This window comes from Podarcis vaucheri, assembly GCF_965113315.1.
Source record: "Podarcis vaucheri genome assembly, chromosome: 15".
Lineage (NCBI taxonomy): Eukaryota > Metazoa > Chordata > Lepidosauria > Squamata > Lacertidae > Podarcis > Podarcis vaucheri.
This window is the reverse complement of record NC_138753.1, coordinates 25,774,136-25,798,725: the sequence shown is the minus strand read 5'-3', so window position 1 is coordinate 25,798,725 and position 24,590 is coordinate 25,774,136. Positions and strand designations below refer to the sequence as shown.

Sequence of the window (24,590 nt, the reverse complement as noted above, 5' to 3'; positions counted from 1 at the left end):
ATACTGGACCCGAGGACAGTCGAGGGGCCTCCAGTTCCTTTATTGTATCCAAATTGGCAGGGAGGTCATGGCGGAGCAACAGGACCTTCTCCGCAAAAAAGCTCGCAAATGCCTCACAGCTGTGTGTCAGATTGTTATTTAAATTTGGCTGTCCTTCAAGGGACGTTAAAGACCGAATTATACTAAATAATTGCGCCGGGCGAGAGCTAGCGGATGCAATGGAGGCCGAGAAGTAAGACTTCTTAGCGGCCTTCACTGCCATCTCATAGGTTTTCATAAAAACCCTATAAGATGTTCTTGAGGCTCCGTCACAGGCACCCCGCCATACTCGCTCTAGCCGTCTGAGGTCCCGCTTCATTTTCCGAAGGTCCTCGGTAAACCAGGGAGCCCGGTTTCTGCGGGGTCGCAGAGGGCGCTTAGGTGCGATCTCATCGATGGCTGCCAGGAGCTGGGTATTCCAGCCCTCAACAAGCTCAGTCAATGAGTCGCCAGGGGGAGCAAGGTCCCGCAAGGCTTGACGGAATCTATCAGGGTCCATCAGCCTCTGCGGGCGAGCCCAAATCGGCTCGCCACCTAAGCAGGGTGGGGGTGGAAAGTCAATCCTGGCTTTCAGAGCGTAGTGATCAGACCATGGCACCTTCATCGAAGGAGACATGATCACATTTATACCGGCGCCAAAGATCAAATCCAGCGTGTGGCCTGCTTGATGTGTGGGGCCCGAAACAAACTGGGAGAGCCAGTGTTCTCGAAGCTACCAGCATGAATTTGACCAAACTGCGGGAGGCAGTGGAAGACAGGAGTGCCTGGCGTGCTCTGCTCCATGGGGTCACGAAGAGTCGGACACGACTAAACGACTAAACAACAACAAGAGATTGAAATAAATCTGCAAATTTATTATCAGGGTTCAAGGGTGCATCCCAGCCAGTCAAAAACACTCAAGGAGGGTGTGAAGCAGGGCCCATGAGATGTGAGGCCAGGAGTGGGGGGGGGGGGTCCTGGGAGGGGCAGGCCTGAGGATTCAACATCGCTGCCTCAGATCGCATTAAGTACACACTGAAATAAAGTCTTAATGCACAGCCAGGTCATAATGTCACTGAAGCTTTGACATGTCGCAAAGAATGGCCCTTACCTGTGATGGGCTGATTTAGAGCCTGAGACTTGACCTTCCTCAGAAGACAGAGCCTCCGCCAGGGCCTCTGTCAATCTTATGGCTTCCTGCAGAGCGGAATTAAATGCCACCCAGTGCTCCTCACGTCGTTTCATGTCCTGGCTCAGTAAGTGGAGCTGCCTGCTCACGCTTTCTTCATATTCTGTGGCCAGGTGCTTTCGGAGCAGAATCTCCTCCTCCGCCTAATGAAACATTAAACCCACACATTCACAATTGGGATGGCCAAACCAGGCAATTTCAGTTTCTCCCAGTTTCTCCAGGCTTCAGTTTACCCCATTTTTTCTTTTCTTTTTTTGAAACAGATTTTTATTTGATTTTCCAAAATATAAACATACAACTAAAACAATTCCCAATCTAATTACTGAGATTACTCTGAATCTCCTGACATCCCACCATCCCTTCCATGGGTCCTATTGATTCTATTTTCAACTGCATATCAGTACTTCTCCAGTTTTTCATCTTCCTGAATTATCTATATGTTCTGTTACATTACAAGTGTGTTTAAAATCCTGCTGGTGTTTTGACCTGTTTACAGTGATTTTTCATATACATTATAAACATTTCCAATTCTTTTTAAAATTTCTTGTCTTCTTGATTCCTGAGCTTCCCACTTAGTTTTGCCATTTCAGCATAGTCCATCAACTTGATTTGCCATTCTTCTCTGGTTGGGGTTATCTCTTCCTTCCATCTCATGTGTTTGTGTGTTTTTCTTTTTTCTTTTAAAAAAAATTCAGATGAAAGCAGGGCTATATTTTGTATGCATTTCTCCTGGTTCATGAATTTCAGCAAGCAAATTTCCCTACTATAATGTATGTGCTTTTTTAATAAGCATTTTTTTGTGTGGGGGAACTGCATCACACACTTTAGAGGACAGAATGTTTTGAAGTATACCTGCATTTCAGTTTGCAAGTAGGTTGGGAAGAACAAATTTTGTAGGTTCCCATTAAAATGAAACCAGGTAATTTCTCCCTCATGGTATGGATTCTATCATCCACAAAATTGGTTCTTTTTGTTTCACACTGTCCTGGCATAGCATGATGGCAGAGGCTCTTACTTGTAAGACAGACAGCTTTGTTCAGTATAGGTTCAGTAGCAAACATGGCTGTAGGAATCAAGAGTTCAGGAGCTGGTCAAGAAGTTTGGGACCAGATGAAGATGTCCCATCTCACCTCACCTGTATCCTTCCCTTCTGATTCAAGCTCAGCCTTTTCCAGTAGCTGCTGCCACCCTCCCTAGATCCTGATGAGGTTCTTTGCTCTGTTATTGCAGTCCCACTTAAGCTGATGCAACTGTAGTGTATTACTGGTGGGTTATTGCACAAGAACAGGCCTCCAGACAGCAATAATGTGGTAACACTGGGGAGTATCACAAAGTAATGAATAAAGTGGAGTGATATATGGATGGTCCATTATAAAGAGGTGGGGCTGTGGTCTAAACCACTGAGCCTCTTGGGCTTGCCGATCAGAAGGTTGGCAGTTCAAATCCCCATGACAGAGTGAGCTCCCGTTGCTCTGTCCCAGCTCCTGCCAACCTAGCAGTTCGAAAACACACCAGTGCAAGTACATAAATATGTACCGCTATGGTGGGAAAGTAAATGGCGTTTCTGTGCACTCTGGCTTCTGTCGCAGTCTTCCATTGCGCCAGAAGCGGTTTAAGTCATGCTGGCCACATGACATGGAAAGCTGTCTGTGGACAAAAGCCGGCTACCTCGGCCTGAAAGTGAGATGAGCGCCGCAACCCCATAGTCATCTTTGACTGGACTTAACCATCCAGGGGTCCTTTACCTTTGTACCTACCATTATAAATCCAGCAGTAACATACTACAGTTGCATCAATGGCATGTTGAAAATCACCAGTCTGGAGGGGCCCAAAGAGCATGCTTAAAAAAATAAAATAAATTGCTAATAACTTCTGTGGGTGATGACAATTTTTTTTTTTTTGCAACCCCGCAGAAACCCCACAAAATGTTTCCTGACCACAAGTCAATGCAGCCCTTGATCCCAGAAAGATCAGCCACCCCTGATTTAATCAGAAATAACTGATCATCTGGAGAGGTATTTGATTTATTCAGTCTTCTACCTGCTGTTTTGCTTTGACATAGTTCCCCATCAGTACATCATCACAAGGATCAGCTCTGTCAGGGATGCACAGCTTGGCCAGCCAAAGATCTCTGAGCATGGCTGCTTCATCCAGAAGTTTATGGTACAAGATTTTCAGCTGCAAAGGGAAAGGAAGCACACAAAATGAGCAGGTTGTGCTGGGCTTGGCTCCCATTTTATGCTCCCATATTCTCTGTGCATGCAACTATAAGACATATGCAATTGTTATAGCGATCTATTGGAAATAGCCTAAAGCAGGAAGAACTGAGGAAGAGGGAACAGTACTCTTAAAAATGGCTCAGGTGCTATCCTAACCAGGGGCCCTCCAGATGTTGAGGGACTACAACTCTTATAGAATATGCAGTGTGGGGCTAATGGGAGTTGGAGTCCATCAACATCTGGATATGTTGTTACCTTATTCCTGTGCTAAAATAAGGGAAGGACCCTTTGGCTCCTTAGACCCCAAAGAAGGGATTTCTAAAAGGTGCTAGAACTTTAAATCCTGGAACACAGCTACATTAGTAAAAAAAACAACCCAGCGTTTTGAATGCGTTATAAACATGCAACACCAGATGTCGCTTAGAAGATGTTGCTCTTCTAAGTCCCTCAGGTGAAGGCTGAGCTCTTCACACTCTGCCTGTTCTTGCTTCCCTCCTTGCAGAGCCACCCTCCTGCTTCCACGATGCCAACCCCCGACAATGACTTCTAAAACCAGCTCAGCTGGTGAAAATCCAAACAGAGGAAACAACCACTAGGCACCTCTTCTTTAAACTGGCTCAGTTTGGCTGTAACTGCCAGAGACTGCGCGACCAGGATTTCAAAGAAGGCGTTGGTATTGAATGAGTCCAGATCTATTTGTTCTTCCGTGTCCCATATTTCACACTTGCCTAGGAAGAGAGGTAAAATGAGTGCCGCAATATTAGCACAAACAGCAATAGTAATAATAATAACAATCATGGCTACAGTAATAATAACAGAGGAATGTGAAGGTGGCGTGTGTGTTAAGGAGAGTAGAGGAGCACAGCAACAATATCCTGCTCAATACATTCATAATATATACTAATTATTGCTAACATACTTGCTTGGATAAGTTCCATCCACTGGTAAGCATTGTTAGACTGGGCTGTAAGGTAGAGTACTACTGTATTCCCATTCTACAGAGAGAAAACTGAGGCCGAAGCATAGTGACTTGTGTTAAAAACAAAACACTGAGAATTTTGTTAGCTAAAAACTGGAAACTACAAGAAATACCAACAGTGGAGGAATGGCAGATGAAGATGGTGGACTTTTTGGAGCTGGCTGACCTGACTGGAAGAATCCGCAAACAGAAAGAGGAGGAGTATCAAGAAGAATGGAAGAAATTTAAGGACTATTTACCGGTAGTTAAATATTCTATGATAATATAAGTAGAACTACCTGTAAATACCAAAGTGGCCTAGGAGTTAAATATGTTAAATTGTATAACATTATGGATAGAAGACAATATGAAAAGAAAGAAAGATGTTAATTGATTAAGTTAATCTCATTTGAAAGTAGTATTGGAAAACTGCTACAATGAGTTATATAGAAACTTAGCTAGGGGGATTTGAGGAAGTCATCTAACAATGATAACAAAATTGGGATTTTAACTTAGGATAAATGTTTGTCTTTTTTCTTTTTTTATTGTAAGGTAATGTTTTTCTTTTATGTTTGTTATAAATTTGGAAAACTAATAAATTTTTTGAACAAAACAAAACAAAACAAAAACACTGAAGCTATTCTTGACTGTAGTGGGATTTGAATGTAGGTATCCCTTGTTTCTTAACAACAACAACAACCTAGTCAATTGATCACACTGATATGAGCTCAGCAGATCCCCTGTGACAGGGATGATCCTGTGGCCCTTCTGATGTTGAGCAACAACTCTTATCATTCAATTAGCCAGCATGATGGAGGTTGTAGTCCAGCAACATCTGGAAGGCACCACAAGTTGAAGTTCATTCTGTATTATGCGAAGAAGAAAATCACACGGATTCTGGGGTAGCATTTGCAACAGCATCCTCCATGCCTTAACACAATACCCCTCCCCTCCGAGTGCAAACCAATATTTATCAAGGCAGGGTAAGTAACCTGTGACCCTCCAATTGTTGCTGGAGGACTCCAACTCCCATCGGCTCCAACCACCACGGTCAATAGTAAGGGATGATGGGCTCTGTAGTGCATCTGAAGGCCCAGAGTCCCACAGACCCCAAATCTAAATTAATCCAAAGGTTAGTTGGCAGCAAGGAAAGGATTTTATGCTACCTCTCATGAAGAAGAAGTCCTCCATGGATGCACCCATCAAACACGATTTGGTTCTTTATTTATGTGCAGTGTCTGTATCATATACTGTAAAAGATAATTCATACCTTCTCTTTTCTCCATGTGGCTGAAGTTCTTTTCCAAACTGCCTGCTTGCTGCATTCCAGGGTGATATTTTCTGAGGGTAAGGACTGTGGATTCTTTGGAGGAATATTTGTCTATATTATATTTCAGCTGTAACCTTCGGAACCGTGGGGAAGGGCTTCCTTTCCTGGACAGACCAAAGGTTTGGCAAAAAGTCTGAAAAATTCATGAGAAAAGTACTTACAGGAAGCAGGGACATTTCCACATTCCCAGGAAAACACACACACACACACACTGTTCACACATTACATTCAACAAGTGTACAATCTGTGTACCTGTGTATACAATAACTGTGCTGTAGAAATCAGCAAGTGTTCACTCTTTCTCACAAAGAAACATGTGTACATGTGTAGAGACAGCTTGCACCTGTGGTCATTGTAATGTGTGAATAAGGCCTACAAATGCACAAAATTAGGGGGTAGTTCCTCCCCTTGTCTTTCATTTACTCACAATCAGTAGCAGGCAAACAATGAGGAGAAAGACGACTCCGAATATAATCCCAATAATTGCTCGCCAGTCAGGTTTCAGAATGAGGTCTGGGATCCTGGCAACCCCCACTTGCACCATGTGTCTGGGAGTCGTTGGGAAGAAGGGACCCTCGTCGTAACACTGCCCACCATACGGCATGACTCTGACATACTTCGGGAAAGGAACAGACAGACACAGGGAACCCAGGTCAGAGGCACAAAGGAGGAGGATTCACACATAGCCACAAACGCAGAAAGGGGAGTCTGTAAGGACCAGATGAGATGTATACATCATGTAATTGTGTTTTGTAACATTTAGCTTCAAGACTGCTGATTTCATTGTGAATTTTTTTCAGCTAGCTTGCTTTGATATCTGATTTATCATGGGTAATTTTAATGTAAACCTCTAAGAGGTTTTGATTTTTAAACATCATATAAATCCTGTCGCCCCGTCCCCCCACATACTTGCATTTACCAGGAAGAGTTTTGGGGGGATTATTAAATGGAAACTTAATAAACTAGGTCTGTGCGATAATTATTTCAGATCCCACCAAGTCTGGAGTGGAAACTTAATCTTGCCTCCCTGCTAGGATGCTGAGGAAAATACTCCCCCCCCCAAGCTGGAATTTATTTTGTATGGAGGGGAGGGGCAGTTCAAACTGGCGGATTTCTTCCCAATTCAGTTACCGGTTTTAAAGGAATTATTTTCTTCAGGACCTCAGCAGGGGAGAGAAGGGGTTAATTTCTCCCTTCCACACCTGCTGGGATTCCAGTAATTATTGGGCATGATATAATTTCCTCTTAAAATGAAACAAACAAACAAACAAACAAACAAACAAACAAACAAACAAATGGCCAAGACGCTGCACAATAAATGCAAAGATGTATTTAACACCACATCTTGTTTGGTCCTAAGATGAGATGACCAGTTCCATAGCTGGACCCCCACTTCAATGCACTTCTTACATAAAGGTAAAGGTAAAGGGACCCCTAACCATTAGGCCCAGTCATGTGGGGTTGCGGCACTCATCTCACTTTATTGGCCGAGGGAGCCGGCGTACAGCTTCCGGGTCATGTGGCCAGCATGACTAAGCCGCTTCTGGCAAACCAAAGCAGTGCACGGAAACGCCGTTTACCTTCCCACCAGAGTGGTATCTGTTTATCTACTTGCACTTTGACGTGCTTTCGAACTGCTAGGTTGGCAGGAGCAGGGACTGAGCAACGGGAGCTTACCCCGTCACGGGGATTCGAACCGCCGACCTTCTGATCAGCAAGTCCTAGGCTCTGTGGTTTAACCCACAGCGCCACCCGCGTCCCTCATCTGATGTAAATAATAATAAATAATAATTTTATTATTTATACCCCGCCCATCTAGCTGGGTTTCCCCAGCCACTCTGGGCGGCTTTCAACAGAATATTAAAATACAATAGTCTGTTAAATATTAAAAGCTTCCCTAAACAGGGCTGCCTTCAGATGTCTTCTAAAAGTCTGGTAGTTGTTTTGTTCTTTGACATCTGGTGGGAGGGCATTCCACAGGGTGGGTGCCACTACCAAGAAGGCCCTCTGCCTGGTTCCCTGTAACTTCGCTTCTCGTAGCAAGGGAACCGCCAGAAGGCCCTTGGCGCTGGACCTCAGTGTCTGGGCAGAACAATGGGGGTGGAGACGCTCCTTCAGGTATACTGGACCGAGGCCATTAGGAGGGTGATGATGGCAGAAATGACCTTTTTGGTTGTAGCCCCTCAGGAAGTTTCCCTAGTGCTCATCCTATTGTTTTGGTGCCAAGCAGATCCTTCTAAAAATTTACCCATGTGTTTCAGCCTGTTCTAGAGTTCCTTTTTAGTTTTATGGTGGAGTTGGGCTAGACTTTGTTAGTTTGATGGACCGCTGTTTCTGTGCTCTGATATTTGCTTTTGTAGTTCTGCTGTTTTCTTTTATGATTTGTGCCACGAGTTTTATATTGAAAGGTGGCCCAAAAGTTATGTAAACCAAGGATTAAGCTGCTGAACCAATGGCCTAGCCCTCCCACAGATGAGACACACCACCCATTGCAAATGTTTATCAGACTAATGAATGCACCTCACTGGAAACTCCTTTGTAAGCAAACATGCCAGGACCTGAAACAAACCATTCTTTTGTGCTGGTTGCTACTTAGCCTCAAGACATAAGTTCCGGGATCATGGAACTGGTAAAAGAAGAGCAGGAAGTTGTCGGAGCCTGAGGCCAACTTAGCTTCTTCTGCTAGGCTGCGGAAACCTCCCCAGTCAAACTCGTGGTTTGTATTGTACAGGCTGTTGCTAAGGAAAGACACAAGACAAACATGTTGGCTGCCCAAATTATCTCGATTCCAAAAATGGTACTTGCAGTTTTAACTGTGATTCCGTCCTCTGCGCGACAGACAGGACAGCGATGCAAGATTAAACAGAATTTACGTATTAGGGAAGCTGCTATCCATTTATATCAGTTTTACCGATCACAGGAAACAGAAGGCCATTCTGTGTTGACAATATTTGTGTTGATAACTACCTGCTCAGAAAATGGCAACCAAAATGATCAGGTGTGTGGAACAACTTCCATATGAGTAATGGTTAAAATATCTGGGACTTTCTAGTTTAGAAAAAAGGAAGTCTGGGGACGGGGTGAGGGTGCCATTAAAAATGATGCACGGAGTTAAGAAAGTGGGTAGCCGTTTTTATTTGCCATGCATAATCGTGGAACTGGGGGGGTCATACGATGAAGCTGATTGGTGAGAGATTGTGAAACAGGATGCTGAGCTAGATAGGCCTTTGATGTAATCCAGCAGGGATCTTCTGATGGAAAATGTACCATCTCAGCAAAACATCTCAGCAAAACATCTGCTTTAACTTCTCCATGGGAGTATATTTAACTGTGCAAGTAAGTTTCCCCATGGCTAACTCTTAAGAATGTGGGAGCACCCATACTTCGGAACTCCCTTATTGACATGAGGCAGGCACCCAATAAAAATATATTTGTTTAGTCAAGCCTGTTCAGACATGTAGAATGATGATCATAGAATCATAGAATTGTAGAGTTGGAAGGGACCCTTAGGATCATCTAGTCCAACCCCCTGAAATATAGGAATATGCAGTTTTCTCACACGCGGATTGAACCTGCAAACTTGGCATTATCAGCATCACACTCTGATCTGGTTTTTAGCTTATCATTTATTTTAATTGTTTTTTGAATGTTTTATATAGTTGTTTTTAACTGATAATTGCATTGTTTTGTTCTTCTGCTTTGAGTTTGTTGTTGTTTTTTTACAATCCAGCTGTATATAAATTTTATGAAATAAAATTATGAAATAAAGACATTTTGAGGCAATTTTTGTACGTTCATTTCATTAGTAATATGTATTTGTATGCACCCTTCATGCCAGTAGACCCATTTTTGTACACATTATTTGACTGGAGAATTGCATTGCAAAATTCAGTGTGAATTTCAAAGAATGGCTGTGTTTTGGTTTGTGCGTTGTTCAGAACGGACGGACGAGGCCAGCTTGGCATTCGGTGTGAACTGAATGTAACAATGCCGCCACCCCCGCAATGCTTACTTACACATCATAAACTGGATAATGATCCTTAGAAACAATGAACATGACAATGTCGTGAATCTTGAGGCATGTAGTAGGGTTGAAGATGCCACTGAACGTCATTTTCAGGGTAGAATCGGAAGGTTGCTGGGGCCAGGACTTGTAAAATGTAAAATCTTCTTTAGATGGCCCTATGTGAACATAAAAACCAAGTGAAGCACATGAAAAGAGTTGTGTTGGTGTTGGTGTTGACCTTTAAAGCCCTAAACAGCCCCAGCCCAGTATACCTGAAGGAGCATCTCCACTCCCATCGTTCTGCCCGGACACTGAGGTCCAGCGCCGAGAGCCTTCTGGCAGTTCCCTCACTGCAAGAAGCAAAGCTACAGGGAACCAGGCAGAGGGCCTTTTCGGTAGTGGCGCCTGCCCTGTGGAACACCCTCCCATCAGATGTTAAGGAGATAAACAACTACCTGACATTTAGAAGACATCTGAAGGCAGCCCTGTTCAGGGAAGTTTTTAATGTGTGACATTTTAATGTATTTTTAATCTTTGTTGGAAGCTGCCCAGAGTGGCTGGGAAGGCACAGCCAGATGGGCGGGGTACAAATAAAAAATTACCATTATTATTATTATTATTATTATTATTATTATTATTATTATTTAGGAATCTGCTCAGCGCTTGTGTGGGCTCATGCTTGTGTCAACAGGCAATTCCAACTGGGTGGTGTACAAGCATACTGTTGAGTACTACCAGAAAAAAAGCACAGTATATAATACCTGTAGATGTCATGGAGCGCAATCTATTCTGGGAGTCTAATATAACCGCATTAGAGGTAAGGAAGTAGTGTAGGAGCTCTGGTTCAGGATCGTACACCCCCAGGAATCCTCTTCCTGAAATAACATTGAACAAAACCAAATAAACCAAAGGTCATAGGCCTGCTCTCTCTGCCTAGACTTCTTCTAGGTGACCTGCATTCATCCAGGTTTGTTTACAGGGAGGTCGCATCAGTCAAGTGTTATCCACACTTTCCAATGCAGCAACAAACTGCTTTGCATATTTACTTGCAGGACCAGGCATCAGACTTCCCAACCCATGTAAATAAGAGGCCAGTAAGCCTGGGTTTTGGGTCAAAACAGGCCACAACTTCATTGAATACAGTGGTACCTTAGTTCTCAAATGCCTTGATACTCAAAAGCCTTGGTTCTCAAACGCTGAAAACCCGGAAGTAAGTGTTCCGGTTTTTGAACATTTTTTGGAAGCCGAACATCAGAAGCTGTGCCTTGGTTTTGAACATTTCGGGAGAGAAACGGACTTCTGGAACGGATTAAGTTTGGTGCTTTTGTTTTTGCGATTTATTTTGCCTTTTTGTATTTGAGGCTTTTTCGGTTAATTTGTTTTTGTGACTGTGTGGAACCCAGTTCAGCTACTGATTGATTGATTGTGCTACTGTGGAAATGGATAGAAGCCAAACAATGACTATCATCAGTGCAGGTAATTAATTTTAATTTTTATCATCTACAATACTGTCTTATTTATTTTATAGTACAGTACATTGATTATTGCTTTCATTTTATGGATCGATGGTATCATCAGATAGTAACATTCATGTTAAATTGCTGTTTTAGGGGTTGTTTGGTCTGGAACAGATTAATCCATTTTGCATTACTTTCTATCGGGAAGCGCATCTTGGTTTTGGAAGACTTTGGTTTTGGAACAGACTTCCGGAACGGATTAAGTTTGAGAATGTAGGTACCACTGTACAGATGAAAGAGATTTGGTTTGGGCATGGGGCAATCTAAATACTTCCGGCCCGCCAGCTGGACGTGACGTGTGGTCAATCCAGGCGGGGATTCCTAAGACTTACAACTAATAGGGTGACCCACGCAGGGACTGCCATCTGGGGGAATACCTTCAGCCCTGGCCCCCCTGGGCACGCAGACATGGCCACTCCCCCTAGATCCCTTTAACACAGCGTTTCTCAACCTGTGGGTCCCCAGGTGTTGTTGGACTACAACTCCCATCATCCCTGAGCTCTGGCCTTTCTAGCTAGGGGTGATGGGAGTTGTAGTCCAACAACATCTGGGGACCCACAGGTTGAGAAAGGCTGCTTTAACGGGATACCCCAGTGTTTGGAGGGGCAGGTGGGGATTACAACCTCAAGGGAAGCCCTCCATTGGCTCCGCCCCCTGGCACAACCCATGTCCCAGCCTGCATTCCCATTGGCCAATACAGGGTGCAGGCTAGGATCTGGCTTCTGATAGGTGGCAGGGGCTTATGCCCTCACCGCCTATCAGGAAGGGCACTGCTGTTTGAATTCCACCGTCGGGACCCCAGTGAAACCTCTTCCGTCCAGCAATGCACACCAAGAGAGGTGAGTGGTCTTGTTAGTTAGTTTGTTCTTAAAGTATTAATCAACCGCTTAATTTTAAAGAATAATAATCCCTGAGCAGTGTTCAACTTAAAATCAATTTAAAATATAATCAAAACAAAAATACAACATGAAGCCAGTAAAAGCGGCAGTATAAAAGCAATTCAGATAATTCAAACAAATAATAATAAAACGACAACAGGGTCTGATCTGAAGGGCCAGTGTAATCATGGCAAAATGTTATTTCATTGCAAGACACTTAATGCAATGGAGGAGTGCTTCTTGGCATGCAGAAGGTTCAACCCCTGGTATCTCAGCGCTTCACATTTCCACACCAGTTTGCATTTTAATATAATTTCTGTTATGTGCTGAAGTTCTCACCCTGGGCCAGCAGGGGGATACTGTAGATAGTTATGCAAATAAGGGATCGAAAGTGACGTTCAGTGATTGGATAGTTACAGAAAGTTGTAACAGTTACGTTGTACTGGAGCTCTATATAAGCAGGCTGGCTGAACCCTTCAGTTCAGTTCTGTCCTGGCCTGTGAATAAACAAGAGCTGTTTGAAGAATCGCTGTGTTGTCTGATATGTTCACCCACAACTTAACAATGTCCTCCTAATATAAACATTTGTATGCAATTTTGTGTTATATGTTTTTGCAGAACAATTTCCATTAAAACAATGCATTTTCGTATATGTTATTTTCACCAATATATGCATTTTTATGGACATTTTGTCACCATATATGTATTTTTGTACATACCGCTTGGCTGGACACCTGCACTGCAATATTTATAAATGTGTGAATTTTGAAGAATGGGCTGTGTTTTGGTTCTTGTGTTGTTTTGGAAAGTATGAAGTCGTTTTGGCTTTCAATGAGAACTCTCCCCTAGGTAATTGTGGTTCATCTTTTTCTTTTCTTTCTTTTTTTTGTCTATGTTTGTTCTTACTACACTTTACTTCGAACCCACTCTCTAGATCTGCTTTGCAAGACGAGCAGTCTAAAAATGTTTTAAAATAAATAAAACACAATCACTTTATCTCTGGAGCTTCGAGGCCAACTGGCAAATGAATTGCTTTTGATTTACCACATTTGTCTGTAGAAATCAAACACCAAGCCAAATACGGTTATTTGTACAAGCCAAAAACAGCAGTGGAGTTTCTTTAGGTAATGACAGATATATCTAAATTGTGCGCTTAAATCAGTCTTCTGCTATGCTGTCAGGAAACAGAGGATACAGGAAAACACACAACACACAGAGGGAATAATCATAGGGAAGGCAGAATATTAATCAAACAGGATTAAGAGTGGAAAACTGTAAGAAAAAGAGAGATCGGGTGTGATGTTGTCATTCCAGCATCCAACTAGAATTTGGGATACCCGAGTTCAAATTTCCCCTGTCATAAAGATCACTAGGTGACCTTCAGCTGGTCACTGTCTCTCAGTGCAGCCTCACAGGATTGTTCTGAAGATAAAATGGAGAGGGTGGATGGAGCCAGGTACGCTAAAGGTAAAGGTAAAGGGACCACTGACCTTTAGGTCCAGTCGTGACCGACTCTGGGGTTGCGGCGCTCATCTCGCTTTACTGGACGAGGGAGCCGGCGTACAGCTTCCGGGTCATGTGGCCAGCATGACTAAGCCGCTTCTGGCGAACCAGAGCAGCGCACAGAAACGCCGTTTACCTTCCCGCCGGAGCGGTACCTATTTATCTACTTGCACTTTGACATGCTTTCGAACTGCTAGGTTGGCAGGAGCAGGGACCGAGCAACGGGAGCTCACCCCGTTGCGGGGATTCGAACCGCTGACCTTCTGATCGGCAAGTCCTAGGCTCTGTGGTTTAACCCACAGCGCCACCCGCGTCGCCAGGTACGCTACCTTGAGCTATTTGGAGGGGAAAGGCATTATAAATTCAATCCATAAATCAAAAGGACAGAACTTGTCCCTTACCACTTGTTTTTACCACATATACTGGACACAATTTCTTGTTCTCCTCTGAGGTGCACCCATTTAGCGTGTGGAAATCTAACAGCTGCAGCGACGCTCTTATCTCTTCCAGTAAAACGTCAAGCTATAAAGAATCGAAAGGAGAAGTCTTCAGAGCCCAGGCTTCACATCCTGGGAGTATTTGCACTGATGGGCCATCAGTTTGGATGTACACAATGGAACTGGCTAAAGCTAAAGTACATTTTGCAACAATATGCAAGGGTGCCAAAAGGAACCTCTACATTAGGGCTGCATAAGTTGTGGTCCTCTGGTTGCTATTGGACTTTGCTGGTTCACCTGGATGTGGGATGGGGAGCTATCTTGTTGTTGGCTTCAGGCAGTGGAAAGTCTTGATCTGGCCTGAGTGCCATTGACGCTTCACCCCAATGAAAAGCAGGGTTGCAACCAAGCAGCATCAGTGGCAGAGAGACAAAGGCTGTTTGCACATTACTGCTATAAAGCCACAACTAGGCCACTCTTTTTCTCAGTTCATGTTGACGTTGGTTTGAGGGAAAGTGCATCAGAACACAGTGTTTCCTAAGAAATGACAGAATAGATATGGACTGTGGCTAGTGTTGTTTGTGCATCTCTTCTCAGTTCCACGATGGGAGCGCACTGGGTGAAGTGCAAACAAGAGTCAGCACACAGCCTTAGCAACAAGACTACTGGGAAGGCAGTTGGGAGTATGTTGGCCCACTAGCCCACCCCACACCTGCCTTGTCAATGCAGCTTCCCAACAAAACAAGTTGCTTATGATCAGCAGTGTACTGACAAATTCAGAAGTGCAGGATCACTCCATAATAGTCATGGCTATGCTTCCTTGCAGCCACACCCCCTTCTAAGATTATAAATCTAAGATTATGGAATAACCTAATGCAATAATAATAATGAGGGATGCATTGCAACAATCAATACAGATCTTCACATGTTGCCTTTCAGCTACTTCTATTATTTTCTGTGCACATGATTCAGAATGCTCCAGTATCCTTTTTTTGGGAGTGACTTAAATGGGGTTTTCCTCCAAGTTCCATTGTATGAAACAAAACTTGCACACCATTCTCTTGAAACTGTAGCACCTTGTGTTTTCCCTGTTCCCAAATGCTGAGCTTTGGAGCATAAAGAACAATTCCTCCTCGTTGTTCTTCCTGGGTGCCTTGACCAGAGTGACCCGAGGAACCAATCCTCAGTGGCTGGCTCACTGCCTTTCACTCTGATTGGCTCCAATAAGCACAAAGGGAGGGGTGCCCTCTTCCCGGGCCCTAAGGAAGTCAGATTATCCTCCACCAGGGCCTTCTCAGTGATGGCTCCGACTTGGTGGAATGCTCTGTCCCATGAGACCAGGGCCCTGCAGGATTTAACTTCCTTCTGCAGGGCCTGTAAGACAGAGCTATTCTGCCTGGCTTTCAATTTGAACTTAGCCTGATCTTTTATTCCACTTCCTTCCCTCCCCCTCCCCTTTTTATGAAGATTACCCGCTCTGGATCCCACAGCTAATTCTCCCCTGGTCTCCTCACTGGCCCAAATAGGACTAATTTAGCCAGCTAGCCCTGGTGATTTCCCCCCTAAATTGAGTTTTGAATTCTGAATTTATTGTTATTCACATTTTATACTGTATTTTATGCTGAATTTTGAATTCTGAATTTATTGTTATTCACATTTTATACTGTATTTTATGTTTTTTTTGTTGTAGCAATTACCGGTAAGTGTTTTAAATTTGTTGTTAGCTGCCCTGAGCCCAGTTTTCTGAACCGAGAAGGGCGGGGTATAAATAAAAATGTATTTATTATTATTATTATTATTATTATTATTATTATTATTATTATTATTATTATTATTATTATTCTCAGTGGCTAAAAACTCTCCCTTTCATGCTGAATGGGCAGCTCTGTTTCACCAGAGACAGGGACCCTGCTGGCAACCTGTTAACAGAAATAGCCAAGGGTCTTTAACCCCGCGTGAGCCCAGCCTGTTACACTTCTGCTGATGAGTTCTGGTTGTTTTTGTTTTTTACCTGGCTCCCGTTTCTGAAGGCCAAAGAAAATCGGGCTGATTCTTTTTCACTGACAAATTGGAAAATTCTCCTTTGTCGTCTTCGGCACAGGCGGTTGCACAGACTGTCCAGGTTGTCCGCTTGGCAAAGGCAGAGGCCAAGAACTTTGTCGTATCCCTGATAATCTTTGGGGAGAGCACAAACCTAGCAGAGAAAGTGAGATGAACGTAAGGGCTGTCACTCAATGGGGCAGATCCAATGAAGCTGAATGCTGGAAGATTTGGGGGAGACAAAAGAAAGGGTATCTTTACACAGTGCAAAATTAAACTACAGAATTCACTTCCACAGGAGGCAGTCATGGTGACCACCAACTTGGATGACTTTGGAAGGCTACATTCTACCTTCACTGAGAAGAATACAGTGGTACCTCGGGTTGCATACGCTTCAGGTTACATACGCTTCAGGTTACAGACTCCGCTAACCCAGAAATAATACCTCAGGTTAAGAACTTTGCTTCAGGATGAGAACAGAAATAGCACGGCAGCAGCAGGAGGCCCCATTAGCTAAAGTGGTGCTTCAGGTTAAGAACAGTTTCAGGTTAAGCAAGGACCTCTGGAACGAATTAAGTACATAACCAGAGGTACCATTGTATCTGCTACTCAGAATCACAAGCTGGGAGAGGGCTGTTGTGCTGAAGTCCTGCTTGTGGAATTTCAGTAATGGGCATCTGGTTGTCAGGACTCTGGAAACTGGCCAAAAAGGTGACCCATGACTCCAAAAAAGGACTGAAAATGTGATCTGTGGGTCAGGAAGCCTAAAAAGGACTGAAAACATGACCCACAGGCTAGGACTTGGAATGATGATCTGCTGGTCAGTCCTCTGAAAAATGACTGTAAGCATCACTGCAAACATGAGCAAAAATGTCACCCACAAATCAAGATTCTGAAAAATGAGCTGCTACTTGACAGATGTGCTCAGAGCAGAAGACAATGAGTGTGGGAGTAGCTGCTTCGGCTTTGAATTCATCTTTAGGTGGGAAGTTGAAACACTCTCCTCTTTTGTACATTCCGGTCCAGCTCCGCTTGCTGTCAAAGGTGCTAATTAGGAGCTAAGGAAATCCTGAAAAACCTGAGCAGCGACCTAGCTCAAATCTAAAGCCTTGCTAGATCTTAGATCCAAGCTGTTTAGCACTTCAGGTTTTGTAATATTGTTGTGACTGAGAAGCTGCAGCACCAGCAGAATTTACCATGAGCAATGGCTGTGTCCTTTGGCAGTTGGCAAGCTTGGCGCTTGGGAAATCTACCGAAACTGAGGGCACGGTTGCTTAAGAAACTTCAGATGAAGGGAAACTGACTGGAAATGGGCAAAGCTGGAAAGATCAGTTACCCAAAATGAAGCAAGAGAATTTAGACTTAAAAAAAAAAACCCAAGCATTACGCACAGCCATTCAGTGGGAACTGGCTGACTTGTGTTAAGCCATAACTTGCAGTACCTTGTCTGAGCAGTAGTGGCGCCATCCTTCCTGAGTTAAGCATTGCCCCTCTTCGTTCCGGACAGCACCATCTCTACAGATGTCATACATCTGCTTGACGCAGTCCCATCTCCGGTCTTCTATAGGGCTTTTATACCCAGGGGCGCATGGGCATTGGGCATCACTAGGCTGCAATGAGAATACAATGCCTGTGTTTTGCATTTATTTATTTTTGTTAGCTCAGTGATTCACACCACTTTTCTTGATTTATTCTTAATTTGAAAGAAAGAAAGAAAGAGAGAGAGAGAGAGAGAGAGGAAGGAAGGAAGGAAGGAAGGAAGGAAGGAAGGAAGGAAGGAAGGAAGGTGTGTTCCTCTAGAATTAAAAAAGGTAACCAAAATGACCCAAACCACAGGGCATCTTTCCCTATGGGGAAAGGCTACAAAGTCTGTGGCATTTTATTTTAGAGGAAGGTTCAATCTAGGGCATCTCCACAAAGGGCTGGGAATTGCCTGCTAGTCAGCATCATCAATATTGAGCTGGATGGACCAATGGTCTGAGTTGGTATAAAGCAGCTTCCTATATTCCTATAGCTTAAGGGAGGGACTATAGCTCAGGGGCAGGGCATCTGTTTTGCATGTAGAAGGTGTCCCAGGTTCAATCCCCAGCACCTCCAGGGAGGGCTAGGAACCCCTGCCTGAAACCCTGTAGAGCTGCTGTCAGTGTAGACAATAGTGAGTTAGATGGAGCATGAGACTCTTAGGACTCAGCTACTTACTGGTAAGTAAAGAAGCAATGTTTTGAATGCGCTATAAAGATGCAACACCAGATGGCATCAGAGAGCAAGAACTTTTCATACATGATTTTCCATAGGTTCCATAGGCCCCCCCTTTGGTTATAACAATCTAATTTCTGATTTATTTATAGCATTTCCCCCCTGTGTGTAGATCCACCCCCTATCTCAGGGCCGTGGGTTCAAACCCCACATTGGGTGAAAGGTTCCGGCATTGCAGGGGGTTGGACTAGATGATCCTTGTGGTCCCTTCCAGCTCTATGACTCTATGATCTATGGAGCAGTATTCTGGCTTGAAAAGGAACCTTTTCCACTAGGAAGTGGGAGGATATCGACAAAGTTTATAAAATTATGCATAGGACGGAGAATGTGCTAGGGAGAAGGTGTTCTCTTAGCGCTAGGATTCGGGGACATCTAATGGAAGCGTTTGGTGGGAGGTTCAAGGATGGGCAAAAGGTAGGACATCCTTTTAAGTGGTTTGTGGAATTTAAGGCCACCAGATGCAGTCATATAGGGGACGCGGGTGGCGCTGTGGGTTAAACCACAGAGCCTAGGACTTGCTGATCAGAAGGTCGGTGGTTCGAATCCCTGCAGCAGGGTGAGCTCCCGTTGCTCGCTCCCTGCTCCTGCCAACCAAGCAGTTCGAAAGCACATCAAAGTGCAAGTAGATAAATAGGTACTGCTCCAGTGGGAAGGTAAACGGTGTTTCCGTGCGCTCCTCTGATTCGCCAGAAGCAGCTTAGCCATGCTGGCCACATGACCCGGAAGCTGTACCCCGGCTCCCTCAGCCAATAAAGCGAGAAGAGTGCCGCAATCCCTGAGTTGGTCATGACTGGACCTAATGTTCAGGTGTCCCTTTACCTTTACAGTGGTACCTCACAAGACGAATGCCTCGCAAGACGAAAAACGTGCAAAACGAAAGAGTTTTCCATTTTTTGAGTCGTTCCGCAAGACGAATTTCCCTATGGGCTTGCTTCGCAAGACGAAACGTCTTGCGAGTTCTTGCGAGTTTGTTTCCTTTTTCTTAAAGCCGCTAAGCCGCTAAGCCATTAATAGCCGCTAAGCCGCTAATAGCCGCTAAGCCGCTAATAGCCGTGCTTCGCAAGACGAAAAAACCGCAAGACGAAGAGACTCACGGAACGGATTAATTTCGTCTTGCGAGGCAAGGTGCGGTCATGGCTACTCTTTTACTTGACTTTGGAAGGTGCTTGGACAAATACATAGAGGATGAGGGCGCTTCCAGCTGACCCACCTATTCAGCCTGCAGTTACCTGGAACACTCGGCCTTCCCGAAGGCAGACACACGTTCTTTGACCTTCCTTGAGCTGCACAGCCTCCGAACCACATGGGAAGCAAGCTGCTTGGCCCAGCTTAGCATTGAAGAAGTTCACAGGGCAGGCAACACATGAATGGGACGGAGACCTTCCTGTTGAGCGAAAGGTGCCTTCTGGGCACGGGAAAGGGATTGAATCGCTACCCAGGCAGAAAAAACCTGAAAGCAAAATGCATGACATGAAATTGGGATGAATACAGGGATATTGACAGGTAATGTTATGGAGCACTTACCTTCAAAGGATGGACTCTGGATGAGGATTGCAGTTGGAAACTTTCAGTTGCCTGTGATGCATTGGATATCACCCTTGCTTTATAAGGTTAACAGCACATCAATCACTCAGCAGCAAAACAAAGACCCTTCATCTCCTCAAGGCCATAAATGCAATATGTAATTTATCTGCAATTTTGTGCTATCACAGTTTGGCTCTTAACCTACATGGGTAATGAGAAATCTGTGTTGTTACTAAGATGTTAAAGGCATGGTGAGGTTTTTTGTTTTATTGTTTTTTAAATTATTTATTTCAGTTAAGCAATCATTCAAATATTTCACAGAGTTATAGAATCTTAGAGCTGGAAGTGCAACCCTGCAATGCAGGAATCTCAGCTAAAGCATCTTTGACAGATGGCCACCCAACCTCTATTTAAAAACCTCCAAGGAAAGAAAGTCCCCCACCTCTCGTGGGAGTCTGTTCCACTGCTGAACAGCTCTTACTGTCAGAAGGTTTTTCCGAATGTTTAGTCGGAATCTCCTTTCTTGCAACTTGAAGCCATGGGTTTGAGTCCTACCCTCCAGAGCAGGAGAAAACAAGCTTGCTTCCTCCTCCATGTGACAGCTCTTAAGATATTTGAAGATGACTATGCTATCTCCATGGGATGTGGGTGGTGCTGTGGGTTAAACCGCAGAGCCTAGGACTTGCCGATCAGAAGGTTGGCGGTTCAAATCCCTGCAACCGGGTGAGCTCCCATTGCTCGGTCCCTGCTCCTGCCAACCTAACAGTTCGAAAGCATGTCAAAGTGCAAGTAGATAAATAGATACTGCTCCGGCGGGAAGGTAAACGGCCTTTCCATGTGCTGCTCTGGTTCGCCAGAAGCGGCTTAGTCCTGCTGGCCACATGACCCGGATGCTGTACGCCGGCTCCCTCGGCCAATAAAGCAAGATGAGCAGCGCAACCCCAGAGTTGGTCACGACTGGACCTAATGGTCAGGGGTCCCTTTACCTATCCTATCTCCTCTCAATCTCCTCTTTTCCAGGCTAAACATACCCAGCTCCTTCAAGCGCTCCTCATAAGGCTTAGTTTCCACACCTTTGACCATCTTGGTTGCCCTCCTCCTCAGCACACGTTCCAGCTTGTCAACATTGTGGCACCCAGAATTGGACACAGTGTTCCAGGTGTGGTCTGACCAAGGCAGAATAGAGTGGTACTATTACTTCCCTTCATGGGACGCGGGTGGCGCTGTGGGTTAAAGCCTCAGCGCCTAGGGCTTGCCGATCGAAAGGTCGGCGGTTCGAATCCCCGCGGCGGGGTGCGCTCCCGCTGCTCGGTCCCAGCGCCTGCCAACCTAGCAGTTTGAAAGCACCCCCGGGTGCAAGTAGATAAATAGGTACCGCTTACCAGCAGGAAGGTAAACGGCGTTCCGTGTGCTGCGCTGGCTCGCCAGATGCAGCTTTGTCACGCTGGCCACGTGACTCGGAAGTGTCTCTGGACAGCGCTGGCCCCCGGCCTATAGATGTGAGATGGGCGCACAAACCCCAGAGTCTGTCAAGACTGGCCCGTTCGGGCAGGGGTACCTTTACCTTTATTACTTCCCTTGATCTGGATACTATACGTTGATGTGGCCTAGAATAGCATTAGCTTTTTTTGCTGCTGCATCACACTGTTGACTCGTATTAAGCTTGTGGTCCACCAAGACCCCTAGATCCTTTTCATATGTACTGCTAGTAAGCCAGGTGTCCCCCATCCTATATTTGTTCATCTGGTTCTTCCTGCCTAAGCGCAGAATCTTTCGTTTGTCCCTACTGAAATTCATTTTGTTAGCTTGCCCCCAGTTCTCCAATCTGTTAAGGTCATTTTGAATTCTGATTCTGTCTTCTGTGGTATTAGCTACCCCTCCCAGTTTGGTGTCATCTGCAAATTTGATGAGCATCCCCTCAATTCCTTCACCCAAGTCATTTATAAAGACATTGAACAACAACTGGCCCAGGACAGAACCCTGCGGCACCCCACTTGTCACTTTTCTCCAGCATGACGAGGAACCATTAATGAGTACTTTTTAGGTTCGGTCAGTCAACCAGCTACAAATCCACCTAACAGTTACCTCGTTCAACCCACATTTTACCAGCTTCCGTTCAAGAATATAGTGGGGGGCTTTGTCAAAAGCCTTACTGAAATCAAGATACAGTAATTCCCTCAAGAAGAGAAATCAGATTGGTCTGGCATGACTTATTTTTGAGAAACCCATGTTGGGTCTTAGTAGTCACAGCATTCTTTTCTAAATGCTCACAGATCAATTGTTGAATTATCTGTTCTAGGACCTTCCCTAGTATTGATAAGCTCACCGGTCGGTAGTTACCTGGGTCTTCCTCCCCCCCCCTTTTGAAGATGGGGACAACATTTGCCTGCCTACAGTTTGTAGGGACCTCAACTGTTCTCCCATAATTCTCAAAGATAATAGACAAAGGGTCTGAATTACACCTGCAAGTTCCTTCATTACCCTTGGACGCAGCTCATCAGGCCCTAGAGATTTGAATTCATTTAAAGGAGGTGTTCCCTTACTACCTCTTTTCCTATCTTGGGCTGCAGCCCCCTCCTTACACCATTTATTCTGTTATCACCATGTTGGGCATCGCTGAAGAAAAATCTAGCAAACACAACAAACAAGTGCAGCTTAAAAAGCAAACAGGCAAATCATTATTCGGCTACTTTATACCTGCTGGGCATGTCGAAGGGTTTCTTTGTCTTCTTGTGCAATTAAACTCATTCTCACAATCTTCTCCTTGTAGTTGCAAATTTCCAGTGTGGCCAGAAATGAAAGCAAACAAAATAAAGATAAGGCCAAGCATATTTCGTGGATTCAAAACATTCAGTTGTTTCAGCACTGATGGGCTTCCACTTTTAAATATTTCAGTATAGTCAGAGTGTGTAAATTAAACAAGGTGGAAATGGATCCCTCAGGATCAGATGACATAGCTGAGTTGCACTAGAACAGCTTTCACAAACCTGCTGCCATTAGCTCCAGGCAGCTATGTTTCAAAACCCAATTGAAGTCCAAAATTTCTGGAGAGCATCAGATTGGGAAAGGGTGCAGTAGAATATCAAGGACAGGTGTAGCGATCTCACTAATTGACTTCCAATCAGTTTGTGAAATTCACATATGCAGGTTTCCAGTGCAGAGTAACTTAGGCTCCAACGGGTCTACTCTGAGTAGGATGAGAACTGTCTATAACATTGTGTCTTAAGCTCCCATGCTTTCCTGTTCTGAGTCCTGGGTGGAATCTAGATATATATTAAAAAACGCTGTGAAAACGCTTTTTAAAAAAACGTTTTGAAAAATATATTGAATTTGCCATAAGCTCACCATTGCCATCTAGTGCCACATTTGTATAAGGCACTTAAAACATTGTATTTGCTGCTGAAGAGCTGCTGAGTCACTGGACCTATGCTATGCTAGGAGAAGTGCTGCAAACTGGAATTCTCCCTTATGTGCAGCTACAACTGAACATTGCCTGGCTGGGAAACTGATTCATTAGCCCATTGCAAAAGCAGGAAAGCTCAGCTCTGTGGTGGTAAGGGAATTCACCCTTGCTGCGTTGTCAATTCAATTTGAAAAGTGTACTCTACTCCCAATAGGTGGCAGCAATGCTTCCCGTGCCGTGCAAAAAGGTCACAGATTCTGAGCTGGGGCTACAGTTTAAGGCTGATCCTTCCTAACTAAATTCCTAAGTGTGTTTGAATATACATAAGCATAGCATCCTGGGATCATATGCTTGCCTTTTGTTTTTAACACTTTCTATTCCAACTGTATAAGGGACGCAGGTGGCGCTGTGGGTTAAACCACAGAGCCTAGGACTTGCTGATCAGAACGTCGGCGGTTCGAATCCCTGCAGCGGGGTGAGCTCCCTTGCTCAGTCCCTGCTCCTGCCAACCTAGCAGTTCGAAAGCACAACAAGTACGAGTAGATAAATAGGTACCGCTCCGGCGGGAAGGTAAACGGCGTTTCCGTGCACTGTTCTGGTTCACCAGAAGTGGCTTAGTAATGCTGGCCACATGACCCGGAAGCTGTACTCCAGCTCCCTCGGCCAATAAAGCGAGATGAGTGCCGCAACCCCAGAGTTGGCCGCGACTGGACCTAATGGTCAGGGGTCCCTTTACCTTTACATATGCCAACTGTGTAGCTAAGATGTGCATGGAAAGGGATGTAGCTCAGTGATGGAGCCTCTATTTCGCACGCAGGTTTCCTTGGCATCTCTGGGTAGAGTTGGGGATGTCCCCTACCCTAAACCATGAAAAGCTGCTGCCAGGAAGCATGGAAAATACTCAGCTACATTAAGTCACTGTCTGACTTGGTATAAGGCAATTTCTCATAGCTGCATTAAAAAGGTAAAGGGACCCTTGATCAGGGTCGTGACCAACTCTGAGTTGTGACCGACTCTGAGGTTGCAGCGTTCATCTCGCTTTATTGGCCGAGGGAGCCGGTGTACAGCTTCCAGGTCATGTGGCCAGCATGAGAAACCTGCTTCTGGCGAACCAGAGCAGTGCATGGAAACACCGTTTACCTTCCCGCCGGAGCGGTCCCTATTTATCTACTTGTACTTTAACGTGCTTTTGAACTGCTAGGTGGGCAGGAGCAGGGACCGAGCAATGGGAGCTCACCCCATCGCGGGGATTCAAGCCTACAACCTTCTGATCGGCAAGCCCTAGGCTCTGTGGTTTAACCCACAGCGCCAC

General features: G+C 44.7%; 2 protein-coding genes across 2 annotated transcripts in view; both read right to left on the bottom strand.

Annotated features, from left to right (window-relative positions):
• The window catches only part of LOC309519348 (uncharacterized protein), a gene marked incomplete at its 3' end in the record, with an annotated part of 37,524 nt that extends 30,431 nt beyond the window's left edge, over window positions 1–7,093 (bottom strand). Inside the window, exons 1-5 of the mRNA XM_082200181.1 lie at window positions 6,142–7,093; window positions 5,655–5,847; window positions 4,027–4,154; window positions 3,248–3,385; window positions 1,130–1,350 (exon numbers count right to left, since the gene is read on the bottom strand). Coding sequence (XP_082056307.1) covers window positions 1,130–1,350; window positions 3,248–3,385; window positions 4,027–4,154; window positions 5,655–5,847; window positions 6,142–6,318 — 857 coding nt within the window. The 5' untranslated portion in view covers window positions 6,319–7,093. The remainder of the gene's footprint in view (window positions 1–1,129; window positions 1,351–3,247; window positions 3,386–4,026; window positions 4,155–5,654; window positions 5,848–6,141) is intronic.
• Window positions 7,094–8,312: 1,219 nt separating this feature from the next.
• Window positions 8,313–22,804, bottom strand: LOC309519346 (uncharacterized protein; the record flags this gene model as incomplete). The annotated part of the gene is made up of 8 exons (XM_082200180.1): window positions 22,573–22,804; window positions 19,581–19,801; window positions 17,538–17,705; window positions 16,067–16,249; window positions 14,020–14,140; window positions 10,482–10,595; window positions 9,731–9,896; window positions 8,313–8,340 (listed from the first exon to the last, which is right to left on the bottom strand). Exons 1-8 carry the CDS (start codon window positions 22,703–22,705, stop codon window positions 8,313–8,315), a joined length of 1,134 nt encoding a protein of 377 aa, XP_082056306.1. The 5' UTR covers window positions 22,706–22,804.
• Window positions 22,805–24,590: the final 1,786 nt, after the last annotated feature.